Below are 12964 nucleotides of genomic sequence, written 5' to 3' on the forward strand. Positions count from 1 at the left end.
ATGCTGTTGAACATTTTAGTCTTGTAAGCGCTGATAAGAACATCAGAAAGGCCCTGCTGGATCAGACCAAGGCCCATCAAGTCCAGCAGTCTGTTCACACAGCGGCAAACCAGGTGCCTCTAGGAAGCCCACGAACAAGACAACTGCAGCAGCACCATCCTGCCTGTGTTCCACAGCATCTAATATAATAGGTATGATCCTCTGAGCCTCTAGAGAATAGGTAAGCATCATAACTACTATTCATTTTGACTAGTAGCCATGGATAGCCGTCTTCTCCACGAACATGTCCACTCCCCTCTTAAAGCCTTCCAAATTGGCAGCCATCAGGAACTATAGAATATTTGGTAACATGTTTTCTTTTTCCTTCTAAACTACGTGAGGCTTGGATGATGGTTGTATTTTATTATATTTTCCCCTTTCCCTCCTTTTTCTTTCTGTACCCCTCTTTTATATATAAAAAAATACTTCTTTTTCTCAGTTTTGAATCTCTCACCCTCCAGCTTCAGCAGATGACCCCGCATTCTGGTATTATAAGAGAGGGAGAAAGGTTTCTCCCTGTCCACTCTCTCCATCCCATGAATAATTTTATAGACCTCTATCATGTCTCCCCTTAACCGCCTCCTTTCCAAGCTCCTTTCCCCATTTTCGTCTACAGGCAGTGCACTCAAAAGGAAATCCAAGTGCCAGCCATCACCGCCAAGAAGGGAAAATGGAACTGTGCCCGGCACGAAGGTCTGGGCAAAAAGCTTCGAGGGATGGTGCATTAGAGAAAAGATTTGGAGCTGAGCTTACCAGAGTGAAACCATTCCCAGCAGAGCTGCTGCTCCACCCCACCTCATGCTTCTGGACGTAGTGCTGCTCTTGCCCAGGAAAAGGTGTCGGGAGCGGTTCCAGCTAAATATCCAAGGGAGGGGGGGGAGGCAGGGGGAGAGAGAGAAAGCGAGAGAGGTGTGCTTATAGCACTTCTGCATCAAAATGCTTAATGCTTACTAAGCCCTCCAGAAAACCTTCAGTACCCTTCCCGACTCCACAAATCTACGCCAGTCATTTGGGAGTTGCATGAAAAGTGACATGTAAAATTTTCATTTCCTATTTTGAACACACACAAAGCTGCCTTCTACTGAACCAGACCCTTGGTCCATCAAAGTCAGTATTGTCTACTCAGACCGGCAGCGGCTCTCCAGGGTCTCGGCCGGAGGTCTTTCACATCACCTCCTTGCCTAGTCCCTTTAACTGGAGGTGCCGGGGATTGAACCTGGGGCCTTCTGAATGCCAAGTTGATGTACTCTAGCACTGAGCCACAGCTCCTCCCCATTTTGCATCTGACGAAGTGAGGTCTGACTCAGGATGCTGGAATAAACTTGGGTTAGTCCGAAAGGTGCCACTTGATTTCTGTTTTATTCAGCTATGCGCGGTGCAGTTGTCTGAAAGCAAGCTGCTCCATGGTTAGCAAAGGTCTGTTGAACATGGATCTGCTGTCGGTTTACTAACTGCGGTTAAGTCTTTTTTTTTTAAGAAGTTATTGCTCCTCTTCCTCTGTCCTTTTTTATTCTGCACTGAACCATCCTTTGTTTGAATTCTAGTCCCCAAAGCCACATCTTGTCCCAACCCTCTCCGGTTATCCCCCTCCCCCCCAACACCTTATCCCCATTACCTGGAGGCGGGATGGGTTGACCGGGTAGTTAGAGGAGCAATTGGCCATTGCCAGATATCGAGTGACATACTGCACGTCTCGCCCATTCATTCGGATTGGGCAACTGACGTCCAAAATCCCCTCGCTGATGGCGCTCGGACCCTCGTTCCCAAACTGCAGGGCAAAGAGGGGGGGGAAAGGATCGACAAGTGAGCAGGAGCCACGCCAAGAGGACAGAAGTGATGCCCGGGGAAGAAAGAAAACGATCTGAGGAGGACAGGTAAGTGTGGTGGTGCAGGAAATTGGCCTCAGTAAAAGAATATAAGAGCCTGGCTGGAGCATGGCAAGGGTCCATCCTGTTTACAACAGCATCCTGTTGACATCTGTCTCAGATGCTTCCAGGAAGTCCAAAAGCAGAGCATCAGGATAGCGTCTTCACAAATTGTCCCTCAGCAATTGAGATTCAGAGGTACTGAGGTTTGGAGAGGTTAAGCAACCCTCCAGGTGATTTTCCTCTATGGATGCTTCCTGCCCCCCTTGTACACATAATGTTATGGATGCTTCCTATCCCCTCTAGTTCACATAATGTTAGCGATGCTTCCTGTCCCCCCTAGTTCACATGATGTTATGGATGCTTCCTGTCTCCCTTCGTTCACATATTATGGATGCTTCCTGTCCCCTGCTTCACAAAATGTTATGGATGCTTCCTGTCCTCCTAGTTCACACAATCTTAGCTAACAGGTTTAGAAACATGCACTTGGGCTGAGGCCTTAATCTTAGTCCCTGAGGTGGTTCTTCACCAGTCTATCATTAGCTTTGTGGGCGCCACGAGGAAGTGACAATGCAGCGAAGCCTGAACAACACCTCTGCCTTTCTCCTAACTAGGGATGAGGGGAAGAGTTGCTGAGGAAAATAAGTGCACTGATGTTTTTGGGGGGAGGCTAGAAAGGAAAGAAAGATAGGACATTTTGGAGGACTTTCATTCATAGGGTCGCCATGAGTCGGAAGTGACTTGATGGCACTTAACACACACAGAGAAAGGAAAGTAGAGCAAACGAGAGAAGCCCCCATGAAGGACACGCTTCGTCATTGATGGAAAATGGCATTTGTGTGTGTGTGTGTGGTGGGACAGATAGATGAGGAAGTGAAGGATGGCTTCCCAAAGCAAGATGGATCTCGCCCGCATTCGAACCTCCAGGCACCGTACCAGCACCTTCTTCCAAGCTTAGCGACACCTACCTGATAGACATGACACATGCCGGGACCCACATCTTGCTCTTGCAGCAATGCTCGGCCTGGGACCCAGCCAGAGCCTGGAAGAGCCACAGTGTCTGGCTTGGATACTCTGTTGGAGAGGCAGAGAAGGTGTTTAGGTCGAAGCGCAGTAGAAGAAGCAGAGCAGATTTACCTGAAGGATCGCCTACTCACACATGAGCCCACCCAACTACTATGGTGTTCTTCCAAGGCCTTGCTTTCTTTTGTCCCTACTTTCGGAGATTAAGTGGATGGCAATCTGAGAGAAAGCTTTCTTGAATGGAGCACTAAAACTACAAGGATCTCTTCCCCAGGGAAACGTATCGGTCCCTTCCTGTCACTGTCTTCCACCAGCGGGTGAAGACTTTTTTTTCCCTTTTGTCTAGCAATCCCTCAGTGGATTCCTCCTTTTCGCCCTAGGGTTAATTACTGTTTTACGTCTTTTTAATATGTATCATTACTGTTTTACGTCGTTTTAATATGAAAGAGCCCCGTGGCGCAGAGTGGTAAGCTGCAGTACTGCAGTCCAAGCTCTGCTCAAGACCTGAGTTCGATCCCAATGGAAGCTGGTTTCAGGTAGCCGGCTCAAGGTCGACTCCACCTTCCATCCTTCCAAGGTCGGTAAAATGAGCACCCAGCTTGCTGGGGGTAAAGGGAAGATGACTGGGGAAGGCACCGGCAAACCACCCCGTAAACAAAAGTCTGCCTAGTAAACGTCGGGATGTGACCGTATTTTTTTACACATGTCCAAGAGGAAGTTTTCACCCCATGGGTCAGGAATGACCCGGTGCTTGCACAGGGGATGTGCTGCCCCCAGGCAGAGTTGTTAGTAGATTTCTAGTATATGTAACTCACAGCTCAGGAAATAGTACTTGCCATTTAAGAAAGGTGCATGTTAGTTATTGTAGTTAGAGAAACTCAGTAGTCACATGTTTCCATATTAGTTCACTGATTGGTCATAGGTTAGGTTCTAATTTGCCCGGGGAAAAGTGGGCACCTTTTTTCTTATCGTTAATGAGACTGGAGGAGAAGAGAGGATTCATTATGCTTTCGCAGAAAGCTACAACTGGGCTCTCATCAAGAAAAGGACGGCAGATCTCTTCTATTCAGGCATGAGTAACGCTAAACTTAGATGCATTTGTAAACTGCACAATAAAAAGTGATTTGAGTTCAAGCGGCTTCTCGTTGAACACTTATCTCGCAAAGGGTCTTAACCAACAGCTCCCTGGCCGGGAAAAAATGTTCAACGAGAAGCCACTTGAACTCAAATCACTTTTTATTGTGCAGTTTACAAATGCATCTAAACAGTTCAGCATTACTCACGCCTGAATAGAAGAGATCTGCCGTCCTTTTCTTGATGAGAGCCCAGTGATATTATTATCATTTAACAGTGATATTATTATCATTTACATGATGTTATTATCATTTAACTGTTAGCTGCCAGGGTGGCCCTGATTGGGTAGAAAGGCGGCATGCAAATTTTGTAAACAACAATAAATGAAATTGTTTCCCATTCACTTAGGATTCAAGCCAGGGGAACTCATTTGTGAGGAGGGCCGGATATAACATAAATGTCACTTGGTTGGGCTGACTATGTGTACTGAATAAATAAATACCATAAAAGGCCTGTGTCTTATAAAGGGGGTTACGGCACTTTGTATTCCCAGCGATGTATTAAGAGTTTGAAAATGTTATAAAAAACATTGCTTTAAAAGGGTTTTTGGATACCACGGCTTATAAATGGTTGGAAGACGTCTTCGCAAGCAAAGTGCGAACAGTATTTTTTAGAACGTTTTCAAACTCTTAATACATCGGTGGGAATACATAGAAAGTGCGAACAGTATTTTTTATAACATTTTCAAACTCTTAATACATCGCTGGGAATACAAGTGCAGTAACCCCCAAAGTTAGGATCCCTAACCCCACCCATTGTTTTGTTTTTACATTTTAAACGGGGGGGGGGGGTTGGCTGCCTTGGCTGGTGAGCCCACCGCTGACTCACCAGCCCAGACCTGGACTAGGGAGGGTGGCCGCCTTGGCTGGTGAGCCTGCAGTGGGCTCGCCCGCCCGGGAGGGTGGTCGTGCAGGGCCCACTCGGGCTGTGCTACGTCTGGGAAAGACAGAGCAGGGTGGGGGCGGGCAGGGCTGCTCGTGCCTGCTGCACCCGGGAAAGGCGGGATGGGCGGTTGGGCGCACAGGGCGTACTCGGGCTGTGTTGCGCTCGGGGAAAAACAGGGCGGGGCAGGCGCGTGAACCTGCTCGTGCCTCGCTGTGCCCGGGAAAAACGGTGCAAGGTGGGCGGGCGCACGGGGCCACTTGGGCCTCGCTGCGCCCGTCAAGGACGGGAAGAGGTCGCTAGCCGGGCGAGCAGGGCCACCGCAGCCCCAGGAAACTCATAAAGGGAGGGGGTGGGGGGGGCTGGCTGCTTGGCTCTTGGGCCAGAGAACAGCCCTTCAGGGGCCGGATCCGGCCCGTGGGCTGCATGTTTGACACCCCTCGGTTAGAGTGTCAGATTAGGACCTGGGAGATCCAGGTTCAAATCCTGACTCTACCATAAAACCTTGTTCCAAGTCATGTGCCCTCAGCAGAATCTACCTCACAGGTTGTCATGAGGATAAACAGAACAATGGGGATTCTCCCATTGGGGAGAAAAGTGGCGTGTAGCCATATAAATCAATAACCACAATTTGTCTCCATTCATTGGGGATGAGCTTCCAAGCTAGAGGGGACATGTTCATGGAGGAGAGGGCTATCCATGGCCCCTAGTCAAAATGGATACTAATCACGATGCACACTTATTCTCTCCAGTATCAAAGGAGCATGCCTATTATATTAGGTGCTGTGGAACACAGGCAGGATGGTGCTGCTGCAGTGGTCTTGTTTGTGGGCTTCCTAGAGGCACCTGGTTGGCCACTGTGTGAACAGACTGCTGGACTTGATGGGCCTTGGTCTGATCCAGCAGAGCTTCTCTTATGTTCTTATGATAGGGCTATCCATGGCTACTAGTCAAAATGAATACTGGTCATGATGCATACCTATTCTCTCCAGGATCAGAGGAGCATGCCTATTATGTTATGTGCTGTGGAACCCAGGCAGGATGGTGCTGCTGTGGTCGTCTTGTTTGTGGGCTTCCTAGAGGAACCTGGTTGGCCACTGGGTGAACAGACTGCTGGACTCGATGGGCCTTGGTCTGATCCAGCAGGGCTTTTTCTTATGTCCTTATGACACAACCCATAGGCAAAACTGTCCCCCAGCATCTCTCTTGCTCAAACCTTAAAGCACAGCCCTCTTCTCGGGGCATCACACTCACCCGTGAGTCGAAAGACGAAAAAGAGCCTCCACACGGAGGCGATGCGACACCACCTCGCTGTGGGAATTGTTGGCGTTCTTGCTGTGGAGAAACAAGGCCTGGTTATGTGAGGCTGTTGGGGGGGTGTCATATGGCATTTGAAAGGCAAAGGAGATGAAGCAAAGGCTTATCGGGAGGATTCTCTGGTCAGGATGCCTGCCTCTCGTCCCTGTTTTTTCTCAAACGTTAAAAGACTTTTACAGGAAGCAGCTTGCCGGGGTGGCTCCCTGACAAGTCTGGTTACCCAGCAAAGTAACAGTCAACACCTTTGTATTGTTTGTCGTAAATTAGGGGAGGGGCTGTGGCTCAGTAGCAGAGCATCTGCTTGCCATGCAGAAGGTCCCAGGTTCAATCCCCGGCATCTCCAGTTAAAGGGACTAGGCGAATAGGTGATGTGAAAGACCCCTGCCTGAGGCCCTGGAGAGGGGCTGTGGCTCAGAGGTAGAGCATCTGCTTGGCATGCAGAAGGTCCCAGGTTCAATCCACGGCATCCCCAGTTAAAGGGATGAGGCAAGGAGGTGATGAAAGACCTCTGCCTGAGACCCTGGAGAGCCGCTGTTGGTCTGAGTAGACAATACTGACTTTGATGGACCAAGGGTCTGGTTCAGTGTAAGGCAGCTTCATGTACCTTAAGGGAGTATTTTTCATACTGGGACCCGGGAAGTCTTGGGGTTCCTTGGAAGCTTATCAGGGGTTCCTCAATAAATTTTTAAAATTAAAAGAAAGAAAAAAGAATTGAAAGAGGGCAGTCTTTCAGGCATTTCTGTGAAAAGATGTGAAAGTAATTTATGTGATTCCTAATGGTTTTATGATGCCTGCCTGACTGGAATTGTCCAGGAGCTGACCATACGCCTTTCTAGCAGGGAGTCACTGTGGGACAGATGAGAGGGGCCAGCCCAGAGGGGTACCAGGGGGATTCTCTCCCGCCTCCCTTACCTCTGGATCTGGAAGTCAAACTGAATGTCCGTCTTCGTATCGACAAGACGAGGCACGGTGAAGCGCAGCCCACCCCAGAGCTAGGAGAGAGACAAGAAAGAGGAGAGTGAGGATCTGGGACCCGCGGCTTCTTTCCCACCTGCCCGCGGCTGCGTGTCGTGAAGGAGGAAGCAAGGCAAGGATGATGACTTAAGCACTTCAGACCAGGAAAGGCTCGAGGTCCACTCCTTCCTGGTTGTCGTGGGCAAAAACAGCAAATATACCAAAGTGGGAAAGTCCTTTTTGCCTCTGGTCCTTGAAGAAGATTCTCCTTTCACAACCACAAGGATTCTCCCCACACTAGGGCAAGGGAGGCAGTTCTGCAAGCCCCCCCGCCCCCCAATGCCTGTTCCACAAGAATGCCCATCTTAGCACGGAGTCTGGGATACTCACACTGGCTCCTGCCTTCATTGGATTGCCAAGGTCACAGATGACGACGTTGGTCTCATTCACGGTGTCATACTTGCAGCTCAGGCTGTTCAGGTTCTGGCAGGAAAGAAGCAGAGAATCTCGCTGTTAGAAGGGGCAGAGACAGCTGCTGGTCGCTCTGCAAAGTTACTGGGGCGGGGAGGAGTTATCTTTCCTAGCCAGCGTGGTGTAGTGGTTAAGAGCGGTGGTTTGGAGCGGTGGACTCTGATCTGGAGAACCGGGTTTGATGCCCCACTCCTCCATACGAGCGGCGGAGGCTAATCTGGTGAACACGGGTTTGTTTCCCCACTCCTGCACACGAAGCCAGCTGGGTGACCTTGGGCTAGTCACAGCTCCGCTAGAGCTCTCTCAGCCCCACCTCCCTCACAGGGTGTCTGTTGTGGGGAGGGGAAGGGAAGGTGATTGTAAGCCGGTTTGAGACTCCTTAAAAGGTAGAGAAAAAGCAAGGTATAAAAACAAACCCTTCTTCTTCTTGGCTCATTCCCTGGCCATCAGAGTCCCCCCCCCTCACTCCAGACAAGGCCCCGTAAAAGAAAGTGGTAGAGAAAGTCGGCATACAAAAAAACCCACCTCTTCTTCTATACAGTTCTTACACAAGCAAAGGGCAAGGAAAATGCAGGGCACAGCAGGATACACAAAGCTATCCAATACCAAATTAAACCATTGAACTAGCAAGGTCACTCTTGTCTACTCTGAGTGGCAGTCACATTCTGGACTCTCAGGCCAAAGACTTTTACATCACCTGATCCTACTAACTGGGGATGCTGGTGGTGACTGAACCTGGCACCTGCTAACCCTTCTATGGTTATGCAAGGTAGATACACGAACCTTCCCTATTCGGAAAGGACCTGCCCGGGTTCTTCTGGTTCTACTGATTCTCAAGCACATGTGCTCCTGGAGCGTCGTGTCTATGAGGATCTAAGATCAAATTATATTACTCCTCTTCTAACAGATTGGGCTAGTACCTCTGTGTCCGAGTTAATACCCTATTGATTAAGTGACAGCAATCCTAAGGTTACACTGGCAGTGGCAAAACTTATTTCAGTCCTTCCATCCCTTAAACAATCGATTTAGAATTATTCTGCTCAAGATTTATTAATCAAGGAGCTTCAAAGGGAGAAAAGAAAAGAAAGAAAAGAAAAGAGAGGAGAGGAGAGAGGAGAGGAAAGGAAGAAGGTTTAATTTGGTATGGGATAGCTTTGTGTGTCCTGCTATGACCTTCCTTGTCCTTTGCTTGTGTAAGAACTGGATAGAAGAAGAAGAGTTGAAGAAGAGTTGGGGTTTTTTTTATATGCCGACATTTTCTACCACTTAAGAAGCAAACCAGCTTACAATCACCTTCCCTTCCCCTCCCCACAACAGACACCCTGTGAGGGAGGTGAGGCTGAGAGACTGTGACTAGCCCAAGGTCACCCAGCTGGCTTCATGTGAAGGAGTGGGGAAACCAACCCGGTTCACCAGATTAGCGTCAACCGCTCATGTGAAGGAGTGGGGAAATCAAACCCGGTTCTCCAGATCAGAGTCCACCGCTCCAAACCACCACTCTTAACCACTACACCACGCTGGCTCTCAGAACAGAAAGCGATTCCTGTGTTGTTTTCTTTGACGTTATAGTCAGGAATCCGCCTTCAAACATCAGATTTCCCAACATTCAGGATCATGGAAATAGAGCTGCTTTGCTTCTGATTAGATCACAGTGATATGGCTTCTGGTTTGGGAAGGGACATCTAAACAGTACAGCTGCACCCTGCCTTTCTAGCTGGAGGGATAGATTAGTCTGGGAGTGGAGGAACGTCTCTTATGGGGTACCTACCCCCTGGGTCCGCATGACTCCTGTGTACTCAGCCTCGGGCGGCATAGTCACATGGAGTTCAGCTTCGTAGGCACCACCTTCCCCACGGTTCTGTGCATGGAACGAAAGGTTCAGCGCATTCTTGTCTCCCAGGTACACAGTGTTATGATCCCTGCAAACAGTGGGGCACAGAAAAGAGAGTGAGAACGCCAGTCATGACGGTCAGCTCCAAAGCTATCATTCAAGCATGCCATTTGACCACGACGGCGTACTCATCAAATCAACCGAAGGAAAGGGGGAACAAAGAAACTGAACCTCAAAGCCAAGGGGAAACCAAAGGGATTGAGCTGAACACTATCTAAAGGTAAAAAAAGGTAACGGTCCCCTGTGCAAGCACCGGGTCATTCCTGACCCATGGGGTGACGTCACATCCTGACATTTACTAGTCAGACTTTGTTTGCGGGGTGGTTTGCCAGTGCCTTCCCCAGTCCTCTTCCCTTTACCCCCAGCAAGCTGGGTACTCATTTTAATGACCTCGGAAGGATGGGAGGCTGAGTCGACCTTGAGCCGGCTACCCGAAACCAACTTCCGTTGGGATCGAACTCAGGTCGTGAGCAGAGCTTGGACTGCAGTACTGCAGCTCACCACTCTGCGCCATGGGGCTCCTAAACACTATCTAACAACCAATAAATCTATTTTTATTAAACATTGTCTATAAATTGTATTAAAAAAACACATATACTAACATTAGAAAAGACTAGGAGTCCAGTAGCACCTTAAAGACTAACAATATTTCTGGCAGGGTGTGCGTTTTCTGAAGAAATGAGCTGTGGATCACGAAATCTCACACCCTGCCAGAAATTTTGCTAGTCTTTAAGGTGCTTCTGGATCACCTACTCTTTTCTACTGCTAGTGACAGACTAACACGGATACCCATCAGGAACTATGTATTAACAACAACTGTTATGAGTTGGTAATATTTGTAACTGTCTTTGTGCTGTTTAGGAAGCCTGTATTTTAGGCCCCATGTTTTTCAATACAATTGTGCACAATAGATAATAAAATAAGATTTATTGGCTGTTTTATTAGATCGTGTTTAGCTCAACTCCTTTGGTTTCCCTGTACTCATTAAATCTCCTCCCCTGAAATGAGGCAGTGGGAAAGGGAGGAGGCGTTGAGCGCTTATTAGGGTCTCTGAAGAACCTTTGGCAGGAATCCGGGCCAGACAGGAGGGCTTTGCTTAGGACAGCCTGCTGAGCCCGTCTCTAGCCTGGGCTGGGTAGTATCGGGATTGCTTTTTAAAATTTAAACACCAGCTGTAAAAATGTGCTCTGAGGGTCTGCCTCTCAAGAGGGGCTGCCATGGGTTTGCCCTGGCACCCTTTAAACTCCCTTTACCTCTCTTCATGGTTCCAGAGATTATGCCATTACCAAGGTTGTACCTCAGGGGTCCCCATCGTGATGCCCGGTGACACCTTTTCTTGTACCCGCCAAGTGTTTTTAGAAAGTGGACAGGGCCAGGTGGGCCTTTGACCCAGCAGGGATTCTGAATGGCTGCTGGGAGATCTGATTTTTGCAGATTCTTAAAAATATTGCTTAGGCAGCAGCGGCCACCACAACACAAGGGAAGGCTGCGGCAGCCACTTCGTGAATGGCTCTGCCTCCTATAGAAACCATTTTGTGGCTACATAAGAAAGGCCCTGCTGGATCAGACCAAGGCCCATCGAGTCCAGCGGTCTGTTCACGCAGTGGCCAACCAGGTGCCTCTAGGAAGCCCACAAACAAGACAACTGCAGCAGCATAGTCCTGCCTGTGTTCCACAGCACCTAATATAATAGGCGTGCTCATCTGATCCTGGAGAGAATAGTTATGCATCATGACTAGTATCCATTCTGATGAGTAGCCATGAATAGCCCTCTCCTCCATGAATATGTCCACTCCCCTCTTAAAGCCTTCCAAGTTGGCAGCCATCACCACATCCCGAGACAGGGAGTTCCACAATTTAACTATGCGTTGTGTGAAAAAATACTTCCTTTTATTTGTTCTGTGGCTGCATCCAAGGCACTGTGTCAGATTTTCAAATGTGCCCACAGGCTCAAAAAGGTTGGGGACCCCTGTTTTAACTTATGGGAAGGGCAACACCTTGGCTTTTCTCCCTCCCCTGATTCCTACAAGAAGGGTCCTCCACTGAATGACCATGGGTGCGGCAAACCCCGAACTCCTCGAGTTCCTCCTCTCAGATTATTCTTTACACAGGAGAGGGGAGACAAGCCAGAATTTATTACGGGATAGAAACAAATTAGCATCCATCCATCTCCAAGAGGTTTGGGGAACTTAGGTACTTAACAATACACTCAAGATGGTGAAGTCACAAAAAGGAGACACATAAATATAGTCCCCTGTGCACCCAGTGGCTCAGTGGTAGAGCATCTGCTTGGCATGCAGAAGGTCCCAGGTTCAATCCCCCGGCATCTCCAGTTAAAGGGACTAAGCAAGTAGGTGATGCAAAAGACCTCTGCCTGATACCTTGGAGAGCCGCTGCTGGTCTGAATAGACAATACTGACTTTGATGGACCGAGGGTCTGATACAGCATAAGGCAGCTTCATGTGTTCCTGAGTAGCCAACATCTGTTAGGTATTTATCATCTTCCTCCTTCTCTTTGAGAGAGCACCGGATAAGGAAGTCAACCCTGGCTCACCTAAGAAAGCAACTGAACGGAACGAACAGGTTTCTCCCAACTGTCATCAGTGGTTCTGTGACAACACAATCGTCACGGGCCACACCCACTACTTATGACAGCAGCCCAGGTGTGTGATGTAGTCCCTGCTTACAACCTGTATCTGAGGGAGAGAGGCCAAGGGAGGTTCCATCACTGAATGGGGAAGGCAAGGGCTCCCTTTTGGTCAGCTCTTGCATTTCCATTCCATTGGACAGACTGTGGCTCAGTGGTAGAGCATCTGCTTGGCATGCAGGAGGTCCCAGGTTCAATCCCCGGCATCTCCAGTTAAAGAGACTAGGCTGGTAGGTGATGCGAAAGACCTCTGCCTGAGACCCTGGAGAGCCACTACCGGTCTGAGTAGACAATACTGACTTTGATGGACCAAGGGTCTGGTTCAGTATAAGGCAGCTTCATGTGTTCATGTGACTTCAGGAAACTTTGGGGAAGGGCCATGGCTGAGTGGCAGAGCATCTGCTTGGCATACCTAAGGTCCCAGGTTCAATCCCCGGCATCTCCAGTTAAAGGGACTAGGCAAATAGGTGATGTGAAAGACCCCTGCCTGAGACCCTGGAGAGCCACTGCCGGTCTGAGCAGACAATACTGACTTTGAAGGACCTTGATGGTCTGATTCAGTATAAGGCAGCTTCATGTGTTCATGTGTGTTCATTTCAAGACAGGTTTTTATTTGGGGAGGGGAATGAGATCCTTCTAGGCTCCAAGGGAGGTCACTGTGTCCCAGATTCTACTACCAAAGATGTCTGTGTACGGATGTGCGAACGGGCACCCGGCTTGGACCTTATGGGTCTAGAGCAG

General features: G+C 48.9%; 1 protein-coding gene across 1 annotated transcript in view; it reads right to left on the reverse strand.

Moving 5' to 3' along the window:
* The window catches only part of ITGA5 (integrin subunit alpha 5), a 105461-nt gene that overhangs the window by 5205 nt on the left and 87292 nt on the right, over positions 1–12964 (reverse strand). Inside the window, exons 20-26 of the mRNA XM_056849492.1 lie at positions 9454–9604; positions 7605–7697; positions 7173–7252; positions 6198–6278; positions 2873–2978; positions 1655–1807; positions 793–894 (exon numbers count right to left, since the gene is read on the reverse strand). Coding sequence (XP_056705470.1) covers positions 793–894; positions 1655–1807; positions 2873–2978; positions 6198–6278; positions 7173–7252; positions 7605–7697; positions 9454–9604 — 766 coding nt within the window. The remainder of the gene's footprint in view (positions 1–792; positions 895–1654; positions 1808–2872; positions 2979–6197; positions 6279–7172; positions 7253–7604; positions 7698–9453; positions 9605–12964) is intronic.

This window comes from Euleptes europaea, chromosome 1 (assembly GCF_029931775.1).
Source record: "Euleptes europaea isolate rEulEur1 chromosome 1, rEulEur1.hap1, whole genome shotgun sequence".
In the NCBI taxonomy this organism is placed as follows: domain Eukaryota; kingdom Metazoa; phylum Chordata; class Lepidosauria; order Squamata; family Sphaerodactylidae; genus Euleptes; species Euleptes europaea.